We start from the raw sequence: 24,089 nt of genomic DNA, 5'->3' as shown, positions 1-24,089 counted from the left end.
AATTAATTCACTGTAATCATTGTGTATTACAAGGGAAAAAGAAGGGTCAGGAGCATATTTTAATTTAATAATATAGACACATCAGTGTTATAAGGCCATCATTCTGTAGGCTGGGACACAGTCCTAACCACATGAGACAAAAGTTTGGTTGGGTGGGTTGGGTGTACAGGTACACTATAGCTCTTTTTAACTTACAGGCTTCAACTTCATGTTTCTAGAACATTGCTTGTTAGGAACTTTATATTCCCAAAAGACCCAATCCCAGACATTAGCTAGAGGTTTGCTTAAGCTAGTATCCCATTTCTGAGGTCTTGTACTGTAATATGTAACAAATGATTTGTTTTGCACAATAATATTCATTTATCTGTTGTTTCTGTTGGTTCACCTATAACAGCTGGGCTTTCCAACAGTAACAAATGTTGTACCTTAAATAAGTTGGATTCTGATGATTGTTTATTTTGACTTAATGATTCACATTACAATTACTGTAATTTCAGAATGGAGCTTTACTTTTGTATCACAGTTGGTGTGGACACTGGTACCTTTTTAAAATGATTGGTATAGGGCATTGATGAAAATTGATAGAACAACAGCTGTAATACTACATGTAAGGAGAATTGCAATGTATCTGACAAAGGGCATGTTATCATAAAAAATGTACACCACAGAGGTGGAATGATAAAGGTGCACTAAAGCTCTATATGATTCATAGTAAAGGGTACATGGTAAGATCTCGTATGCAGATGCTACATTTCCACTAGTGTCAGAGTGTGTGCTAGCAATTTTTAGGAGGGTAGTTGTTAAATTTGCATCAAAAAACTTGCTACATCACAACACAGTCTTCAAAGTATTTACTTATTTGTTTGTTTTTTATTTTCTGCTCTCCAACATAGGGTTGAGGGGTCACCAGTCATGGGAACTGCACAGGGTCCCACCTTAGCTGGGTATGGCTCGCTTACTGTGTGCTGTGATAGCAATCAGCAATAAGTATAGTCTAGTATTTGCTGCCATATTCCACTGAGATAGATTGCGCAGTTTGCAGGATAAAATAAATTTAAACTGCCAGTATCACTTAAGCAGTGTTATCAAGCAAACATAGGGTAATACAGTAGATATTGCTGTAAGTAATTGGAACTGGAGGTTAGTTTGTCTTTCCCTGGTTAGGGGAGGTATTACCCTACTAGCTGTTTACCTTATGATTCAAAATTTTCATTTGCCCTTAGATTAGAGCAATGTATGGTGTACTAAATTCCATTAATCTGAATAAATGTTACAGATCTTTGAAATAAAATTTTCCTGCTTTCTTAACAATGTTATCATACTAGTTCATGCTGAATCTTTTTTTTTTTATTCAGAGCTAATTTGAAATTAAATCTTGCTGCTGATGATAGTATCCTGAGGGCAGTAGATAATCACCATTAAAGTAATGCATATTCTTTATTATTTGCTAAGTAATCAGTATGTTTATTTAGGTTTTGAAGTGTGTACCATTACTTAAACCTAGAATTGCCTGTTGCAGATAAATAACAAAATCTGTAAAGTTTGTAAATGACTATCAAGTTCAAATGCCCACATTTCAAATTAGTTAGCTAATATGAAGACAAACAGGCTGCTGCAAATAGCAGTAAATATCAGATCTTTATTCTGTTATACTTTAAATTTCAAAAATGAAACTCTAAGTGAACATATACTAGAACTCATACATATAAATAGTTTACAGACTTTAATATTTGCATATTAGCTACCAGTTTGACTAATTAAACAATGACTACCATTTGGACATCTGAAAGGGAGCCTTAAATAATATATAATAAAGAAAACAGCAGTGGAATAACTTATAATAGTGGTGACTTTTTTAAGTAGAAGTGCAAATATTTAGCTTCATATTCTGTTTAAGTTATAACTTTTGAAATGCTGTATATGTTTAATGTACACAAGATGTAATGAAAACTTATAAGTTTAAAAACATGTGTTGGTGCATGACTGTAGAACTTGCACATATATTAAAAATGTATTGCCTGCCACCCATCTCCTTGCATACTACACAAATCCACAGAGGCTGTCTTATGCAGTACACAATGTGAACCCAGTTCAGCACCATGGAGAGCACACATGACTATAATTCAAATTATTACGCAGTGGCACCAGCTGACCTTATCTAAGCACATTAGGTTGTGTTGCTACTGAGGTATAAATCCTAGTCCCAGTGGAACATAATAGTTTTAGTTTACTAAAATATTACTGTTTTAATTGCTACTTGCCAATTGCCTCAGACATTCTTTACTTGGGCTGCATACATATTTTGCATGAGTTCTACTTGAAGTGCTTGAGTTCCAAATGCTCAAAGACCACTGTCTTGAAGTCAGAGACTTGAGCAAACTGCAGCTCATGCAGCTGCCACATCTTACCTGAATATGCTATTTGAGTTGGAGCAAGGTAAGTGCATCAGACATGGAGAGGAAGTGGGAAGGGTGGGAGTGTAAATTAGGGCAGTGATGTTTAGGTTTAGGGAGTGAGAGTAAAGTTTTAAGGTTAGGGAGTGGAAGGGGTATTTTGGGTTTAGGGAGCAGAAGTTGAGTTTTAGGTTTACAAGAGGGGATGGCTAGGGAGCAAAATGGGAGTTTTAGGGTTAAGGAATGATTGGGAAATTTACATTTAGGAAAGGGGAATGGAGTTTTCAGTTTAGTGAGGGGAATGGAGCTTTGACTTTATGGAGTGATCAGAGAATTTAGGGTTAGGGGAGTGAAGTTTTAGGTTTAGGGAGGGGTGGGAGTAAGAACTCGGGTTAGTAACTAGGTGAGAGTTTTAGAATTAAGGTTAAGGCTCTTGTAGGGCTCTACAGTATTATAGGGTCAGGTGCTGAGAAGACCATAACAGAAATTAGGGTAGTGAGATTTATAGCACTAGCCTTTTTGAACAAGTGGCAGTCAGTAGGTGTGTCACAAGCTATTAGCATATGAGAACATCTAGTAGACCCCATTCCATATGCTTTTTTTGGTTTTGCATGTGGATTGTAAAAGTGCAGATGTACTTTAGCACTAAATCCAAGAAACAGTACAAATTAATGTGTGCAATGATAAATTTTGTTGAGCAAAGTTTGTTCTCTGCAGCAATGTTAAGTTTTGAAATACAGAAATAGCAGTGGAATCGGTCCATGCGTGTTTGTCTGTCTCACATCTGTAGCATTCTCACCTACCAGGTTACTGATAGTTAAAGCCCCTTGTCAACATGTTAAACAGGGGAAATCTAAAATCTTCAGCTGAGAGGTACAAAGCAGCTTGAATTTACAACTGTGCTTGATGTGAACAAAAGCATTTCAAAAAACAGAGTAGGTTTCATAAGTATTTCACACAGAAACACAACCATAGTTTTTCATTTGTGCTTATTGCAAAATATAGCTGTCTATCATTCCCACCTGCCTTACTGTATTACAGTTCTATAATACAGTACTCCTGTTAAATGAACAACAACAACTTGTTAATATAACATGAAAAATGGAACTGGCTATGCCTATAACTCATTTATTCTTTAGTTATACAGAAATGCACATTTTAGCGTGAAATGAGAGCTATAAAGTTTCCAGATATATAAGTTGTACACTTTTGAGAATTTTAGAGGTTTTTTTCTTAATATTAGTTATTTATTTATTTTAAGCACATGTGATACTAATTCTGTTTCTACTTTTCTTCAGAATAAAATGAATGCATAGAGAGAAGTTAATAGGTCAGTTCCAGCCATCTTTACAAATCAGAAAAAAGTGTACTAGACCACAAGGGAGTAAGAATTACTGCTGGCAGGGAAACACAAAGTAGTACAACTTTCAGAAGGTGCGGAGTGTGTTGGTGAGGTACTAATGTTGCAACAAAAATGTTCAACCCTCACACTCCTAATCGGCTCCAGGATTCTGCATCTTAGGCATAATGACAGACTCCTGTTACAGTGTCCACCCTTTAAAACTGTGTTTGGTCAGACTTCTACCAAACCACAATTCATTTCAAAGTAGAATCACTCATGTTATTGTAAGATGAGTATATTAAGATTTACCTTAACATTACACAGCTTCTCACAAGCCAGAAGTCATTTCTTATAGGTGGTTGAGTTTTTGACCTGGTGTTGAGTTTATAACATTTGTGGGAAGCCACCTCAAGAAATATTGATTTTTGTATAATTTAATCTTGTTGATTTCCATTTTTATGATATGGCATTCCATTCAGAGGCTGATAGCCTTTTATTCAAGAAACACTAGACCACATGTATCCTCGAATCACCCTTCCCTCATGCTAAGATCAATTCAGTGAGTGTTGCTCATGCTGTTTGAGCATATAAATTGTATATACTTGCTATAAAACTCTAGTCTAAATACCATTTACAGATGTTGAATTACATTTGCTTGTTTTATGACTATATAAAGTTAAAACTCATCCATCCTTTAAGTTGGAATAAGAATAAGAAACATGTACACTGACTTCATGACAAGGAAACATGGAGTACTAATTCATGCCATTGATGAATGGACACTAAAAGCATGTTTTAACTGCATTAGGACAGTGTGTTTATTTTGTTACCTCCCGCCTGTCCTTTTCAGGGCATAACGGTGGCAAGTGTTTTTTTTTAATTTAGTTGGAATTCCATATCTTTTTAAGACAGTGAGGAAACCCTTGTTTTGATTCTAAATAGTGTATGAATGAAAGGTCTGTAGAAGTATGGAGCAATAATTCATGCCTGCTACAAGCCAACACTAAAAAAAAATCTATTTCAGCTTTGGGAAACTGTGTTTATTTTCTTACCTCCCTTCTGTCCTTTTCAGGAAAGACTGTGGTAAGTGGCTTTTATTTTTATTTTGTGGAATCCCAGATATTTTTAAATAAGCCTTGATTTGCTTTCCAAACAGTATGTTATTGAAAGGTCTGTAGACCAGTCAAAAGGAAGTATGGAATATTAATTCACGCAAGCTGAGTGGGCACATTAAAGATGCAAAGATGTTGCATCAACTACTGGTCAGCAGGTATCTTTTTTAATTTTAATTGTGGATTATATTAAAATTCCAGCTACAGTAAAACTTGTAAGAAAGCAGTTACTTTTTGCTATCTGACTGCACTGTTATTATCTACTGGCTTGTTGTTCTGCTGTATGACCAGTACTTTTGGATTTGATATATAACATTTATTTTAAGTAACGTATAACTAGAGTACAGTAAATAAGTGTTCCACTACAAGGGGTATACTATCGATATTACATTGAGTTATTAATCTTGTACACATTTGAATTCCCTGATATATCTAAAGAACTAAGGAAAAAGTTAAATAAACAGACACAGAAGAGTGAGTTGCCTCAACAAAAAATAAATTTAAATGCTGCAGTTTCTGATGAAGAAAAACTAAAAGTATAAGTAGTAGTAAAGAAAAAAACACACACAAATGAAAAATGTAAAAATAAATAAATTAATTAAACCAGTACAGGAATTTATATCATAAAAATATCATACCAAAACAAAGTTTAGTAAGAGTCGGACAGAAATGTTGTTACCAGATACAACCATTTTGGAGGGGAATAACTGCATTACTGAAGAAGTAGGTGAAAAAGGAGAAAATATCCTTTTAGTTCTTGGAATTTCAACATCCCCCAAGACAGCAAAGAACAAGTTGAATTTAATAAAGTAAATTAGAAATAAAAATAGTTATGATTGATGCCAGTGGAAAACAAAATATTATGAAAAAAATTAAAACGCAAGCATTAGGAGGCAAAGGTAGTAGACTAATGAGTGAAGATATTTGAAATGAAATCTAAATCCTAGATGAATCTATACTTGACAAATCCAAAAATTAACTAGTATAAACAGAAAATGACATTACAGTTTCAGTACTACAAAGTCTCACATTGGTTGATTTCCAGAAAATGATCTGAAAATTACTTACATTAAAGCCAAAGTACAATTTAATTGCAATTCTTGTTGGAACAAACAATTTAAAATTTGCACTCTTTGAATCACATGAAGAATTCAGTTAATGAAATAACTGAAAAATTGGAAGAATATCAGGCAAATACTGTTCTTTATGACATTATACAATTTCTAAATTGGTTAGATTATTTCAATATATAAGCAGATATTTCATGTTTTTAACTAATTGTACTTGGTATATATTATTAAACCTGTTAAATGATGGGAATATTCTAAATGTGATCTTAGGCTATATACAAAAGACAGAGCTGGTAAAATTTTAAATGGCATAAGGATTTTTTTTAGACATAACTAAGGTGAAGGATCAACATATACAAGAAATAGAAGAGATAATCCAGCTTTGAAATGTTATTTTTGCAAAATGTTCAGAGTCTGTGAAATAAATTCAGTGAGTTAACTGGAATAATAAATGAAGAAAATTACAATATAGCTGCAGTTGTTGAATGATGAAGCAGAGAAGGGGTGCACTTAAACAATTTTACTAAACATGGATATCGAGAGAGAATACTAAGGGAGGTGGTGTGACCCTATCAATCCATAATTAAATTCCATCTATGCTAATAAAAAGCTTAGATGAATTAGAAGGATTTCAGATATGAATAAGAATACATTACTAAATGTTGCAGTAAGTTGTCATACTCTAACTATTGATTCAAGAAAGCATTAAGAATACATATCCATACTAAAGAAAAACTTGAATATGAAATAATGTTATTCTTACGGGAGATTTTAGTTATCCTGGAATTTCATGGCTAGCATCTCTTGATAAAGCATACTATGAAAGAAAATTTATGAACATTATTCCACTATTGTGTGAGACAGTTGGTAGAAAATAATACTATAGGGATTATCATCTTAGATATAATTTCTTAAGATAGACTTGACTTTATAAGTGATTTAACAACTGGAACTATACTGGACACACAAGATCACAATGTATTAACATACAAACTAAAATTCTCATTTACTAGAGCAAAATCTATATACTTTTGGAGTTATTGATTATAATAAACTGATATGATCTATTAATGATATCAATTGGAATTCTAAATATAAGTCAGTTAAATTGATTTTGTTTATGGTATACTTCAAAAATTATTAAGCAAATATGTAAATTCAACTGCTAATTACAAAATAAAGAATTCAATTATAGCATTATGGTGGAATTCTGAAATTAGAGAGCCATATAAGAAAATGAAGAATATACATTGTATCTAACAAGAAATTTCGAACTACAGTAAACACAAGGATTTTAAACATGATTATAAGAGCATTAAATCTAAAGGTCCAAATTGAAAATACAAATATTGAATGTATATTAGCAGCTGACTCTACTAACAAGAATACATTTTTTTATAAGTATATAAATATGATTAATCCCACACTTCATGTAAGGGTGGGAACAACAAAATATTAATGAATGAACTTAAAACTATAGCAAATGAGTTTAATAAATATTTAAGAGTACTGATATGGAGGTCATACATTCTAAAAAAATCCATACCTAAGAATGTCATTACAAAAAGACCGTCTGATTATTAATCAGGAGATGATTCAAAAAACCTCTGATAATGTGAATAAAAAGGGATCTTCTGATTCAGACGGAATTCTAGCAGTTTTCTTATGAAGGATAAAGAATATTATAATTCCAGTTTTACAACAATCTTTACTAAACCCTTTCTTAATATTATTGTGATATTATCATGATAATTATTTCAGGTGATCCCAATATATAAAAATGAAAATAAACAAGACAGAAAATAAAACTATAGCCCTATCAAGTCTCACTTACATTACTGTCAAATGCTATGAGAACTATCAGTAGCATTTGCCATTGAAAATAAAATACAGATATAAGTATCACTGACATAGAAACAACAAGATTTGTGGAAGAAAGATCAACTTTGACCAACTTGATAAAATTCTATATGATCAGTCAAAGTATCATCATCAAAGAAACTGAGTCAGAATACATGTCAGTTAAAGAAGGAGAGCTGCAAGGTTTAGTATTTGGACCAATAAATTTTAATATAGTATTTGCAACTTTACTAAGTAATAAAAACTTCTGGATCAAAGTATGCAGATGATTGCAAAACTTGTATGTTTAATTCAGAAAGAGACTATTATCAGTAATTTGAAGAATTATATGAGGCAGATAGGGGTATGGGTACAAAATATTGGAATTAAATTAAGTTTGGGCAAAAACAGTATTATGTATTTCATAAATAATATTATAAGGAAAAATGCGTCCCTATTATCACAGCAATTAAAAGGGGTCTTTCATGATAAAAATGTGGAAATTATGATAATATTTACTCTGTCTTTCAGTATACATCTAAAAATGGTTAGTACTAAAGAAATGAATCAGATGAGATTTATGTTAAACATCTCTCTACCAGAAATGAACAATGTTTAACATTACTATACACATCATATATTTGACCAGAAATATATTACAATAATATTTTTGTACAAATACAATAGGACAGTTGCAATGTTGAGAAAGGTCCAAAGAAGACTCACTGAGAGAATAACATCACTTAAGGACTTATTAGGATAGATGTAATATCTTAATTGGTATGCATTGTACTATTGGTGTATCAGAGGAAAACTAATCATGGCTTACAGACTATTTCAGAATTCAGTATTGCAGATTATATTAAATATGGAAATACATAATAGTGTTACTTTGAAATATAATAACATGCATTTTCCCATAAAGATATCAAAAATAAACATACAATATAATTGCTTTAGTCAAAAAATGCAATTATGTGGAATAAATTACCCCAAATAGTCTCAGGTTCAGTAAATATGAAAATTAAAAAAAAATGTATGGACATATGCATGAGCATCAAAGTATTTACCCCAGACATTAGGGAGTCAGTGTTCCTCGATGGCCAATTCAGTCTGAACAGAGTAAATAACTTATGACCTCATGAGTGTTGCTCACACTGATTAGGCTTAAATATCATTTATAGATATTGAATGAGAATGCTTGCATTGATGATTTGCACCCAGGGCATGGATGAAAAGGGCCTGTTGACCAGCCCACTTACTCAGTTACCAAACTGTAAATAAATAAATAAGCTCTGAGTCTAGAATGTTTCACACAATACTTAATTGAAATTTTTTGAAAGAAGTGATAAATATCCATGCCAAACAGTACTTTTTAATAAAGCAAGGGTATTTTGCTGCAATTATCAACAGGTTTCTTATCTGTTTAACAAACAGTGTGTGAGATCTTATCAGATAACAAAGGAAGCTCGTTCTGCAGATTAGACTTAAGAATGGGAAGGTATTAGCAGTACCATTATCACTGAGAGATGTTTGACAGCTGACCCCTTGGTGTTAACATGTGCCCTAAGACTGGACAAGAATGAAGTATTTTAATTAGTGTACTATTAGTAGGAAGTTTTCCTAGATCAGGCTATTGGTTCAGTGGTAGTCTTTTATTTATTTTTATTTTATTTTACATTTGTTAACCGGGCTAGTCCAACTAGATATATTTTCATTTTCAGCAGAGGCCCGGGGAGAAAATCTCCAAAGTAACATAAAAAAATTCACATTACAATTATGAAAGCAAATTATGTTAAAAATAATAGAGTATTTGCTTGTTAAAAATAATTCATTCTTATTTGAGCAACACAACATAAAGGATTTTCTACATTAATATAAATTAAATTATGTTAAAATAATCAGAGAGCATTAGCTAAAGAGATAATAATATTTATGAAACTAATTTTTCATTCAGATTTGATTTTGGTGATGGGAATGCTGTTTTGTTAAGTGTAGGTATTGCAGTATTTATGTAAGTCCTTGACATTATGCTTTAGAATAGGGTTTGGTTTACGGACAGCAGTAATGATTAGGTTTCAGTAATTGTTATGGTAAGATCTGGGGTGCAGTTTAAGTTCAGGATTATGAGCCACCATGTTGTTATCATGAGCTATTATTTGAATAGTTATACTCAACTTTACATTTTCCTTTTTTTGCAAGTCATGCAGCCTTAGAGATGGTAATACATAGAACCTGTAATAATCAGTATTCAACATATGAGAAGGATTTGTTGTTCATCTCAGTTTTTTATGGAATACCAAACAACTCATATGGGTTCATTTTTCTTGTGATTTAACACATTTGAATCAACTTTATAACCTCATATGGATAAAAGGGTTAAAACTGTCAGCATTTTTTTAAGTAATTTACTGAGCTGATGAGATAACTTTCAAAATTTGCAGCCTGTTGTATTGAAACAGTTCACATATTACTGTGTACTGTCCTGTATCTGGTTCCTGTTATGCATTGTATTTGTGTTCTTCATAGGTGGATGACCTAAAAGCCAAACTGGCAGCCCAAGAAGTTGAACTGAAACAGAAAAATGAAGATGCAGACAAATTGATACAGGTGGTTGGAGTTGAAACTGAGAAAGTAAGCAAAGAGAAAGCTATAGCAGATGATGAAGAAAAGAAGGTTGCTGTAATTGCCAAAGAGGTTGGACAAAAGCAGCGAGACTGTGAAGAAGATTTGTCAAAGGCTGAACCCGCACTGGTGGCAGCACAGGAAGCCCTCAACACGCTCAACAAGGTACATTCTAATGTCATTCTGATGTCATGTGCCTTTATATTAGGTCATCTCATGCTCTTTAATAAAGTAACGCATAGTGTCTGGTCCTACAGTTTAAGAAAAAGTTGTTTGATTTTATAAATAATTAGGCAGGATTTTATTTTTATTCATTTATTTATTTTTAACTTTTAAGAGTCCACAATGAATACATTGTATGTTATGTTAGCAGAGTTATTAAAGCACAGTTTAGCAGATGATTTTGCGGGAAGCAGATCGTAAAGTTATGTAATTAGTGACTTTTTATTACTTATCTATGTGAATTTTCACAGTGCACAAGCTATGTAGTAAGCAATGAAGCATGCTGATATGCCATTTTAAACACACACAATTCTGTTTTATATAACCGCACTGATTTGATTATAGTATTTATGAGTCTGCTAGCAAAAACTGTGGGATATAACTGGTAATATTGACATGCAGACAATATATATTATTAATAGTGATTAATGTGTATGCTTGCAAATGCTCCAGTGTAGCCATTCTGTTATGTATAGGTGAGTAATCTACACAAGCACGTCTAAACTCAGATACTCAAGGTAGGTGCAGGAAGAATGGAGTTGTTTCTGCTCTTCCTTCTAAACTACTAGCTAAAGCACCTCTGAATCATGTCAAGAAAGACAAATCTCAACCAGTAACATTTCTTAAACAAAAGGAGAGGGAACTCAGACTTTTCTGGCTTATGAATACCTTGGTTCACAAGAAAGTCAACATTAATGTATACATTTATGAAAGGAGAATTGTTAAACTACAGCATTTATTTAAATTATAAGTTCATAGGTATGCGCACCAGGAGAATGCTAAGTAGCTTAGCCCAATTTCCCAAATGCCTTAGAGCACTGTCAGGTTAAGTGACTTTCTAAGAGTTACATAGTGGACAAATGAAGGCAGGGGGAAATCCAATCATCGGTAACAAAACACAGCTTCTTAGTAACTTATACCATTAATCTTCTGCTATAACTGCTAGAGTTTTGAACTGAGTATGGCTGGTAGATATCTAAGTGTGTGCATGTCAGTGACTTACTGTTTCAGGTTAAGTGTTAGACATTTGTGAAAGAGTACATAATTTTTTTACCATGATACACACTGTAAATTTGCATTAAGTGTACAGTATAAATAACAAGCTCGGAAGAGGTCCTTTAGTGAGGATGAAAAAACTCAGCATCTAATAAAAAGAGAAATGGATGAGTTTGTTTTTTCCTTGTGAGACTATATTTTGCATTTGTTATTTTTGTGTGATGTCTGTCATGTATATTTGGGTCTGCTTGATATGGTTGACATTTCACAATGTTGAACTTGATATCGCCGAGACCATATGATCAACATTTGAAATGTATTTCATACAAGTAGAACATAAAAAATAAAAACAAACTTACCTTAATGGTGCTAGCAGGGGGCCTTTGCCCCCCTGCACCCCCTGCAGGGGGCTCCACCCCCCACACCCCCTGGAACTTAAATATAACAACTCCAAGATCGCACTACAGTGCGGATGTGGGAATCTATCCATTCCGCACTGTAGGGAGATGCCGGTTCGCCATTGTCAACATTTCAAATGTTGATCATATGGTCTCGGCCATATGAATGTCGACATTGTGAAATGTCGACCATTCGAAGGGGACCCGTATATTTACCTAACACTTGACTAACACAAATGTCAACAAACTGAAGGTAAACCATTCTACATTGAAAACAGAAACATTGACTTCTTAGTACACATGCTCCAAAGTTGCTTATTGGTGCATTCAAATGTTGTTTGAAAAAAGACACAAACAACATCCCCCATGTAGGGGACTGAGCCCCCTACATCCCCTGCTAATTATATATACTAACTCCAAGATTGGGGAAAGGGAATATTTCCCCACCTGGGGTTTGTCGATCTTTCATACCTGTCAATCTTGAATTCTCACCACATACTTCCTTTTCACATTATTGTTTGCTTATTTCTTTCCTTTTCTCTTATCACCACAGACCCTCCTATCACAGTATCTGATACATTTTCTTTCCCTGTCCTGTATTTCCATTTAGGATGGACTCAGACTCTTCTTTTTGAATTTTCTCTATTATAACCCCCCCCAAAACATCTCCTCCATTTTCCACCTCAGTTTCTGCACAATCATTTCTCTTAATAAATCATCCAACAACCCTCCTGACTGGAGCGTTGTAACAATACAGTCATCATTTACAACTCCTCTCTGTACACCTCTGCAAACAAATTAAGCTAAAAACAGCTTCTGTATCTTCCAATTCAGCATGAACTTTACCAGGATTACTGGAATTCACCTCTCCTTCCACCATCATCTCCATTTCGCACACTGTCCTCCCAGTTGCCACTTTACTAGGAACAGGATGTACATGTTCACTCTTCAGCTCTACAGTAATGTGTAGGGGAAGTTCTCTGCCCTGGGCACATTTCTACTAGTAGTAGTAGTATAAATACTACCTTGGGTCTCCCCTGAAAAGAGGCTCCTAACCTAGTGAGACTAATCCAGTCAGCAAATGATAAATGGGAAAAAATAAAAATAAAATAAGAGTCAGTTAAACTTAAAACACCAGAAATGCAAAAAGGAACATATATTGGTTGCAGCGCTAATCCGGTCTAAATAAAATTGGACTGTTCATGGTATGAGTTTCACAATGTGGCTGTTCTAATCCCACTAGCTTGGTTTCGGGGGATAAGCCCTGGACTGGCCAGTCGACTACCATGTTAATTAAATGCTCTCATTCCAAGTTTTTTCCATACAGTCAAGTACCCACTGAAAATAAATTTTTTCTTCTATTTTAAAAGAGCTTTGTTGATCCCAGTCCTCAAAAAACAGCTGTGTATCCTGGTGCTCTGAAAATGCACTGGCCTCAGACTTTCCATTTCTATGGTAACGTTATTGAGAACATTGCTGGCATGTGGGCTGAATCCTATTTATGAACTCTTGGTATCTTGAGTCCTGATAACTTTGGCTTCATTATTTGGCCATCATTGGTCATACTAAGATTTTTTTATCACCTAAGAAATGCCTCTCAATATAATCAACTTTTAACATGAGGCAAAGTGCCCACTGTGGCATGCAGACTGGTTCTTCATTGCTGGACTTTAGAAGTGCTCTCTACCTAATGATGCCAACTGATAACTTTTAACACCTTCACGTGTTATATACTTTTACATCCAGGCTGCTAGTTGGTGTAACCCAATGTTGCCATGCCACAGTGGAGTTTGCAGTAGCTGCACAGTGCATCTGGGTCACCTCTAAGATAATGTGCATTTTTTCTTGTTGCTTTTTGCCCAGTTGCCTGTCTGGAATTGATTATATGGTAGATATAAGAATGTCCCACTGGTGAGTAGTTGTAATGGTCCCTTAAGGTATTTTCATTTTTATGCACTTTACTATAGCATCCAAGACTGATTTTGCCAAAAAGTGTTCTTTGAAGGGTTGATCTAAGTATGTTTTCTTTACTTGTAGTTAGTACTAGAAAACAAGAAAAGACATGCTAGATACAATCTCAACAGTATTCAACAAGAAAATCCACAAGACATGCTAGATACAATCTCAACAGTATTCTAAATGAAGATGTAATGAAGGTGAGGAGCAGATTTATGGGATTAGACATGGTGGATAAAGTGATTGAAGAGATGGGGACAGAAATTTCTAAAATTTTCCAGGAGGTGGTAACAGAAATATTCCAAATGGGGAAGGCAGAATGTCTGGCTGTGAATGGAGGCTTTAGAGGTGGCAAAGGAAATGATGAGGAGAGTAAAAGGTAGTAGAAATAAATAAATACGTCAGTCTAAGTGCAGAGCTTCAGAACATAGAAAGAAGACATAATGATGCCCATTTAAATGAGCAGTCCATATAAATGGAAGGTGATGATGGGAAGTGAAGGGTAATATACATTTTCAAGAATATTGGCTATATTGTGAGGAAACCTCCAGGTGAAAGTGAGCAGGATAAAAGACAATGACTGGAGGGACCTAGCAGAAGAGATTAAGAAGAGAGGAGCAGAATTACAGAACGCTATATAAAATTATCCATAACATTATTGATAGTATGTTCTCTGATTTAAAGCCATACATCTCATAGAGTGAAGTTACATGAGCCCTAAAAAGCCAAGCTAATAAAAATGCTGAAGGAAGTGATGTTATTATAGCTGAAGTATTTTAAATCTTACAAAATGATGCAGTTTCAGTGTTTTTTTGGAATATGACAGTAAATATGGAAAACAGAAATGTGGCCATAGGAATATAAAAGGCCACTTAATGTTCCTGCCCCAAAAATAGGTAATGGTAAAGAGTGCCCACATTATCAGACAGCTGTACTTGTCACACATGCTAGCAAGGTAATGCTCAAGATTCTGAAAGCTAGATTCCAACTATATATATATATATATATATATATATATATGTGTGTACAAGTAATTGCCAGATGTACAAACTGGTTTTAAAACAGGCAGAAGGACTAATGCTCAAATTGCCGTCAGTCACTGGATAATAGAAAAAGCAGGAGAGATACAGAAAATATATAGTTCTGCATTATTGACTACCCTAAATCATTTGCCTGTGTGGATAATAACAGATAGTTGGAAGTTCTTAGAGAAATGGGAATACTAGATCTCCTTATATATCTCAAGAGGAATCCATATGCAGAAGAGAAGCAATGATTTGAACCAAATATGGAATAACTGACTGGTTCAAGGGGTTTTGAAAAGACTGCACGAAAGCTGATTAATGCCATCATACTTATTTAAATGTTATGTTGCTGCATTAGATGCATCAAATGTTGGAATCAAAATTGTTGTAATATTAACAACTTCAGATGTACTTATGGTACCAAGACTGAAAGAAGCCTGTTAACGAAGGTGAAAGTAGAAAGCACAAAGTAGACAGTCTGTCCAACATTAAAAACATTCTAAAATCATCTCATCTAGCCATTTGCAAACAGAAGAAGAGGAGGAGAAATTTAGAGATTGTATTTTACTGTGCTTACAGATCTTTGCAGATGGTGATTGCAGTCATGAAATTAAAGGACATTTGCTTCTTGGAAAGAAAGCTATGGCATATCTGAATAAAATTTTAAACAACAAAGACACCTCAATGTTAACAAAGGTCCATATGATCAAAGCTGCGATTTTCCCAGTAATAACATATGGCTGAGAGAGTTAGACTGTGCATCGATGTTTCTGAACTGCAGTGTTGGGAGAAAACTTTTGAAAATTCTGTGGATTGCAAGAATATCAAATTAGACAATACCTAAGAAATAAACACAGGCTGTTCACTAGAAGGACTTATATTTGAGGTCATGAAGAATAAGACACAGCCATACAACTAAACAACAACAGCAGCACAACAACATGCATTTCTGCTTTAAATATATTTTAGAGTATTAATATGTACTTTTCTTAGACAATAAACTAATTAACTCATTCATAAACCTTGATTTGATTTCAATTGTTTTTGTCATCTCTGACACTGTTCTGAAGAACCTGTTGAATTCATGCTTTGTCAAAAATTGTTATCATATCTACTGTTTTAAATCACTGTTTTCATTTCTTTGAGATTTATACTTAGGAATTACATTCCAAGTAGCCCTCACTTTTACTTGCTAGAGTTTTGACAAGCATATTCTCCGGCGTAAAGCTGTATCTCACTATTGCTGAGGATGTACTTGTTTTCTTCTTAAGGCAGTATTTGGTCACTTATTTAACAGTCCATTCAACTACCAGCATTTTAACTGGATGTGTAGAATATGGAAAATCATATACTCTAGTCTGAATAGCCTACATTAACTATGGCTTTACCTCTGTATTATTAATGATTATAAGAAGTCGGAGTAGCTCTCATTTCTTTTGATCTTGTCAGAGAGGTGCTGTGGTGACAGATCAGAAACTATGCAAGGGATCTACATGTTGCTTTGCATTTGACTGTCATAAACCTAACAGAGCAACAAACCACTGACCAGTGCACATACAGGGCATATGCCACCTGGAGGGCAGAGCTTGTAATGTTTCCTTTAGCAATGTGTCTTCTGTGTGTATGAGTGCCAATGCTACATAATCAGTGGCACATAGATTATACTTCCATGCCACGAGTAGGACACCCCTTCAGTGTATTAGACCATGGCATTTTGATGGTCTTCAATGGCATGGAGACAGTGCTGGGAAGTTTTCAGATTTATTGTAGTGCTACAAAGACTGCAGAAGAGTCCACATAGTGAGCTATAACAGATAGGTGAGCACATTTGTCAGTGAATCTCATAAAGGACACTCTGCAGTGGCTACTTTATTTTTACTATCCATCTGGATTTCTAGGACATTTCCAGGTACCCCTCACACTTGAACCAGTAAGTTATGCAGAGATAACTTGTAATGTATTTTGCTGCAGGTAAGCACTTGTTTCCATGGAATGGATCAGGAACTGTATGGGCATTAGCATGTTTACATTCCTTGTCATATGTGCATTATGCAAAGTACATTCTGAAAGATCAGCTAGAATGATAAATGGTTTCACATGTCTTATTTGTAACTATTCAGATATATGAAGGCATATAACAAATAAACTGATCTTGTCTGTCAGAGTGTAAGCTGTAACTGACACTTTGATGTAATTCACTTGACATTTATAATAGTAAGCAGAAAGATTACATACTTTTTTATTCTGTTCATATTAGACATATTTTCATGTATAATTGCTCATTAAGGAGAGCGGCAGTTTGTGCTATGGCTGTACATATCTGTCATGTATCCTGGAGGAATGAGACAGAAGAATTTAGCTGGAATGACAGGGTTGTTTCACTTACTTTCTAAGAATGGTGCTGCTACACTATGAGGTGGATCATAGATGGATAACTCTTGCTGCCTGATTTTACATAAGATCAATAGACTGGATGACTTTAATACCTTACTGGAAAGAACTGAAAAACTTGTTTAGTTTCAGCTATGTTAAGAAATATAACAGTTTGGGCAGGTGTTGGTATAAAGCCATGTTTCCCTGATTTCATATATACTTTACCATTCTGCAAAACAATCTGTAAACTGAGATGGGAGACTTATCAGAAATTGTGCCTGCAGTTCTGAACTATATTTCCAGTTTAAGAAAGAAAAATTATTTTATGTCATATTTTCTCAGAGACAAATGTGTGTATTGTAGGAACATAATCTCATGTTTGTCCTGAGTTAACATATCTAGGCTTGTATAGCCTTCATCAGTAGACAAGTTATTTTGAAGTTGTGACAGAGACACCAGATACTTAAATTAGTTTATATTTTTAACTTTCCAGTCTGGCCAGCTGTTAGAGTGCTGATGGCAGCAGTTTTCTGATTCTGTGACCTTCTAAACTTACATACCAGGACCAAGAAACTGTGTTCCACCATTATTTAAAATTGGCTACATCAAAAATGAGCTATTAGACATACTATTAGAAGCATATGATTTAGAATAAAGTAAGGTTTACTGTCAAAGTCTGCATTGCAGGGTGTGCAGTTTTATAAATAGTATAACTAATACCTGCTCTTTAGCTTGCTGTCCTTAAATAAATGACTCCACCCCTTAAATTCTAGTTTTCTTTTCCTACAAAATGCAAGTAGAATTAGAATATGACAGAAATTATGAAACAAAACGAACTTTTAACATCACAGCTTCTTGTAAACAAGTACATATTTTCTTCTATCATTTGTAGTTATTTATACTTATTTGTATTTTGTAGTATTACTTCTCCATGCTAATCAGCCAGTCTATCTTGGGGATACAGGACATTCTGCTATTTCTGCTGGAGTATTATTTTAGTGCTTGCTACCAAGTTATCCATAGTTCCCTGTATCCCCATACTGTGAAAATGCAGACATCCTGCAATAAACTTGCATATTATGCCAACAAAACCATTGTAATTGTAGAACTGTGCTACATCTTACATTACTTATAAATTCAGTGGCATCTAAATGTGTTTTAGCATGCTTCTTGAAAATTACTGGATAACAAAACATTAGTACTTGTGTTTATTTACCATTTGTTTAACTGGATCACTCAGCTGGTGTATGGATCTTTTCTGCCACGATGTGGGCTGCGATGGTAAATACTATTCTATATAGACAGTTTAGTGCAGCCAATAGCCAGTATGTTTTGGGGTGATGGGAGGACTCATGAGTGCTTGGAGACAACCTACACAAAAGTACAGTTGTGTAACTTGATCTTACCATAACAGTAGATGTTTGAATGATCATTGATGCAGTAGCCTTAGCTATATGGGTTGTATATCAGGATATAACAGCCAGCCAGCTTCCCAAATTTCAGGGCACCTTCCATGCACCCTATCGGACAGCACAAGCTGAGCTGACTAAAAGACATGTTTGAGTGCAAAGCCCTTCAGAGCTTTCCGGCCAGCAGAAACAGTGAAACTTCATCCTGAAAGACAATGTCAGGAACCACAAAAAGTCAATGTCCACACCCTGGCACTAAAAAAACACACCAAAAAAAAAGGAAGATGGAGGAGGGAGCAGCCACCGCAGCAGTGATCATTTGAACATTTACTGTTAATGTAAGTTCAGCTTACACAATTGTATTATGTTCATCATATTGATCACGGCTACAGTAGCCTTTGCTATATGAGTAGATTACTACAGCTAACTACATTTAGGAGCTGGAAGGAGAAGAGTTTACGAGTCCCTGGAGATTGGGCCTAGCAAAGCTTGATCTGGACCAAGAGACGGAGTCAAGCTTATAGTTCTTTGTAAAAGTATGATCACAGGACCAAGTAGCAGTTTCTAGAATACGTCTAGAATTCAACCTTTCCAAAAAGCCATAGATGAAGACATGACCCTGGTAGAGTGGGGCATGACTCTGCCCAGTGTAGTTTTGTTATGTTGAGTATTCCAAAAGTTAACAGCCTTAGACAATGATTCTTACCTTCACAAGAAATGAACAAGTGATTTGAAGATGTGAAAGATTTAGTTTGTCAAGATAGTACAAGAGTTATCTGTGGATGTCCAAGGAATGGAGTATCCTTTCTCCTTCATTTTTAGATTCAGCAAAGAAAATGGGGAGATGGATATTTAGGCTTAAAGTAAATGTAGATATCACTTTAGGCATAAAAGGATTCATTCTCAAAGAAGCCCTGCCCCTATAGAAAATGAGATAGGGTTGACTCAATATAAGTGCTTGCAACTCAGATACCCTTCTTGCAGACATCAGTGTAATCAGTAAAACTGTCTTCCATGTTAAGATCCTCAACTCAGCCAGATCAGCTGGTGTAACATGGAGCAAGTGTTAGCTTCTCTAACAAAAAATTAAGATCCCAAGGAAGGGCCACCAGTTTTCTTGAAGACCTCTTATGCAAAAGCCCTTTCAAGAACATTTTAACATGAGATTGCATTGGAAGAGGAGGATCCTTTGGCAGACATTCTGAAATGGCGGAAAAATTAATCTTGATGGAAGAATAAAAAAGGCCATATGATAGTAACGCACACAAATTTTGTAAAACCAGAGAACAGTACTGAATGGGAACTGGTTATATTGCTGGCATTGACTAGAACATCTTTTCCATTTGCTAATATACGACTTTCTAGTAGCAGGCTTTCTTGCCTTCATTAGTGTCTGTTACATGCTCTCAGTAACCAACGTGCTTAAAAGGAATAAAGAAACTATTATTCAGGCAGACAATTTAAGATGATTGATGTTGGGGTATGTCAAATACTCTTGTTCTTGTGTAAGTAGATCCAGTCTGCAAGGAAAATTATGATAAATGCCCCTGGCTGTTTCCAAATGAAGGGAGAACCACGGTTGCCTGGGCCAGAAGGAAGTCATCACAATGATCTTGGGAGGGGGGTATTCTTTCCCAATCTTCAGAAGTACCCTGTGTATTGGTGGAAAGGGAGGAAAAGCATATAGGAACATTTCTGTCTAAGGAAAAAGAAAAGGCATCTGTCTTTCAGGTCTTCTAGCATGGAGTCCTGGAATAGAATCTTGCCAGTTGATTGTTCAGAAAGGAGGCAAAGGAGTCTACCTGAGTAACTCCTCACAGATCAAATCTTGGAAGATCCCCAATCTAGTTTCCAGTTGTGAGGGTCTTCCCACTGAATGTGTCTGCTGCACAGTTTTGCTCTGATGGAATGTGGGATGCCTGTGGAGTGAGAGTGTGCTGTGAAGCTGTATCCCAAGCTAACATGGCCAGTATGCAAAGGGGGTACAGACTGGTTCCCATTTGCTTGTTGATGTACCACATGGCTATAGCATTGTCTCTTACCATTTGAAGAGGTCCCAGAAACCAAGGCTTGTTCAAACAGCCAAGTGCCTTGATATGGGGCAAGCGCCTCTTTTATATTTATGTGCTTGCATTTGTCCTTTGGGTCCCATAACCCCTTCACTTTTATCCCTCCTGAAACTGCTTCTGAAGCAAAGGCTGAAATGTTTGTGGTGACTGCCTGTGTTGCAGCAGGGAGAAAGAAGAGCAGACCTGGATTTAAGGCTGGCTGATGTCTCCACCAAAAGTTCTCTCTTATGACAAACCTAAGCCCTCAGATTTGAGAAGTGTGATGCTTGGAACAGAGAGATGTCAGACACTGTATCTTTCTCATGCAGAGTTTTATCAGGGGTATCATGAAAATCATAGATGCCAGGTGACCCAAAATCTTGAGGTTTTCCTTCACGGTGATTGAAATCGGAGTGAAAAACCTTAGAACTAGATCTAAATAAAGATCTATTTGTTCCGTAGAAGAAAAGCTGTTTAAGTTGAGGTTTCTAATTGATGTCTCAGGAACACAATTCAGTGTGAGGGAGTCAAGATAGACTTTTGAATATTCTCTTGGAGTCCCAGCTTGTGTAAGATATCTGTCACTCAAAAGAGAGAGAGAGAGATTCCTGACACTTTGAAAAAAACTCTGCAAAGATAAGCAACCATCTAAATATGGAAAACTGTGAATACATTGTAGCCTGCAATGAGCCATAACTTGAGCAAGACACAAAATGTAAGGAAGAAAACTGAGAATATGATCTAGACACACGGAACCTTAAGAAACGTTTGAAGTCTAGTGTTACCTGGAAACTTGAAAGAGAATGAAGAGTTAACAGGTTGTAAAATGGGCACTGTCAGAAAAAAATCCAAAATGGTCTCCAGTCATTTCCCTTCTTTTGCACTAGGAACATTCTTGAAAGAAAAAAAAATGTTTCCCATCTATTCGTATAACTCAATGTGACAACAGTCTCATGTCAAAGATGAAGAATGAGCCCCTGAAAAGGAGGAATTTCCTCCCACTGCTATCTGTAACCTTAATGAATGATTTTCAGAACCAATTTGTCTGAAACAATCTGTTGCCAAAGATAAAAATGGAGACTCAAACTTTGTGGAAGAAAAAAGTAGCCAGGTTGGGGGGGGGGGGGGGGTAACAATATCTCTTGAATAGTCATTCAGACTTGTACTGTCCTTGGTTTTGGATGGGTAGAGAGTTGTTTTTGGAACCCACTTGCCATTTCTTCTTAAACTTCTTTTTATGCAAATTTTGTTGAGAATGTTTGTCTTGTTTTTTGCCTAAACTGGAAAAGGAGATAGAAAATCCCTTGGACAATTTGGAAAAGGGCTGAAAAAAATTTAGTGGTTCCCTGGATCAGCTACTCTCTTTCATCACACTTTTTGATCATCTCTGCAGTGGAAGGGCCAAACACTAAATCTCAATCCAAGGGGGATTTTAAAATGTCATTTTAACATCATCTGGGAGATTGTAGCCTTGCATACCTCCTCAAAACAGTGTCGGTGACCATTGCCTTGGAAGAAGTACCAACATAGTCATACACACACTGCAAACAATAAGCAGTGGCCAGAGCAATAGAAGAAACTAAGTTATTTAAAACAGATTTTCCTCATAAGAAGAAACTACAGATAAAAGTTTCCTCATACTTTCACAATTTGTCAGAACGTACTTTAACATATAAGCCTAAAATTTAAAATTCTGAAAATCAGAGTTGCAGAAGTATACACATTTTCCTATACCTATCAATAATTTTTCCCATCCTTATCAGAAAGAGTAGGATTTTAATTAACTAAGTGCTTAGCAGCAGAAGGATCAACTAAAGATATAGCTGCTGGGTCAAATTGGGGAATAATGTATAAAAAAATTAAAATACTGAAGAACTCTGTACATCATTTCTGTCTTTTTAGGGTTATGTGGCTTACTATTAGGAAAATTTCAGGCAGTAAGACACACATACTCTAAAGCAGATAGAGCAGGCAGAATTGCTGTAGGTTACAGAAAATCCTTGTGTAACAATTCATAGCATTTTCTGAGGGACTGAGAAGCCTCAGTGTTTCCCCATTAAAAATAGTGGTACATTCAAGCAATAGGCTCAAGGAAAGACATCCTCCCCTGAAGAATCAGAAACGGAGCTGGTCTCTGAGTCTGAATCAGAAATCTGAAGAAGAAACATTGCATCCTTCCCTACATCTTTCTGTTCAAACTCAGAATCATGAATATCTTCAGGAAAAGAGGAATCCCTCTTTCATTTACCAGAAACTAGTTTACAAGAAGGATCTATAGCCTGATTGAAACCCTGAGTCAGACACAGTAAACTACTCCTAAACAAAGAAATTTGATGAGGAGTAGATACATGGTTTGTTTTCTGTTTCTATTTGATAGGAAAAATGAGGCCAACCATGTTACCAATAGCAGCAGCTGCTTCCTTAGGGATGGGCACAGCATTCTGACACAACAGGAAAACCTTACTTGTTTCCTCACCCAGGACTGACAAGAGTGGCTGTCCCTAGCCCATCCATAGTGACTGTAGGTGTTACACCAGAGTGGTCTGGGGTAAAAGGTAAATAGCCTAATGCCAACAGCAGGGTCACCCACCTGCAGCTGAGGCAAATGGTTAGCCTGCTGTGGTTTCAAAGGTAGTTTGCTTAACTTTTTCTTTTTGTCGCTGGAAAAAGGGCTGACCATGGGACTTGTCAATCTGAAGATGATGCCTCTTTCCCAGGGAAGAAAAGCGGCAAACGCCAGTAAACACTACCAGTACTCAAAAGTTACTTTTTTGACATAAAAACACATACTCCACAAAAGAAAAATAAACACAATTTCTCTGCAGAAAAAACATTTTCAGTTACTTTACACAACTTTTAAACTGACAGAAAAAAACAAGTGCTCTGTTTATAAGTATGTTGCAGTCTCAAGAAACTTAAAACACAACAGTCGTAGCTTTAATATAACTTTCATGAAGAGGAAGGTAATAAAATGCCAACAAAATGAAGGAATTGGAAGCTTTTTTCCCCCAAAGGGAACTTATCTGCCCAGCAAAGGAAAGCACAAGCTGACGATCGATCCTCAGAGGAGTGTACCCTTCTGCAGCAGTATAGCTCTGAAGGGCTTCACACCCAAACTTGTCTTTTAGCCAGCTGACCTCTAGCTGCTTGACAGTTTGGATGCGTGGAATGTACCCTGAAGCTTTGGAAGCTGTCCGACTGTTATATTCTTGGCAGGACATAACATGTTTAGCTGTGGCTGCTGCATTAGTGATTAGTACAATGAATGTCTCATAAACTCC

The 24,089-nt window shown here is 35.5% G+C and overlaps 1 protein-coding gene across 1 annotated transcript in view; it reads left to right on the top strand.

Annotated features, from left to right (window-relative positions):
• Nucleotides 1–24,089, top strand: part of DNAH9 (dynein axonemal heavy chain 9) — a 3,419,770-nt gene that overhangs the window by 2,886,863 nt on the left and 508,818 nt on the right. Inside the window, exon 49 of the mRNA XM_044069722.1 lies at nt 10,286–10,546. Coding sequence (XP_043925657.1) covers nt 10,286–10,546 — 261 coding nt within the window. The remainder of the gene's footprint in view (nt 1–10,285; nt 10,547–24,089) is intronic.

Source organism: Protopterus annectens, chromosome 4.part0 (assembly GCF_019279795.1).
Source record: "Protopterus annectens isolate FY-2018-M chromosome 4.part0, PAN1.0, whole genome shotgun sequence".
Lineage (NCBI taxonomy): Eukaryota > Metazoa > Chordata > Ceratodontiformes > Protopteridae > Protopterus > Protopterus annectens.
The sequence above is the reverse complement of the archived record's forward strand: the minus strand, read 5'-3'. Positions and strand labels throughout refer to the sequence as shown.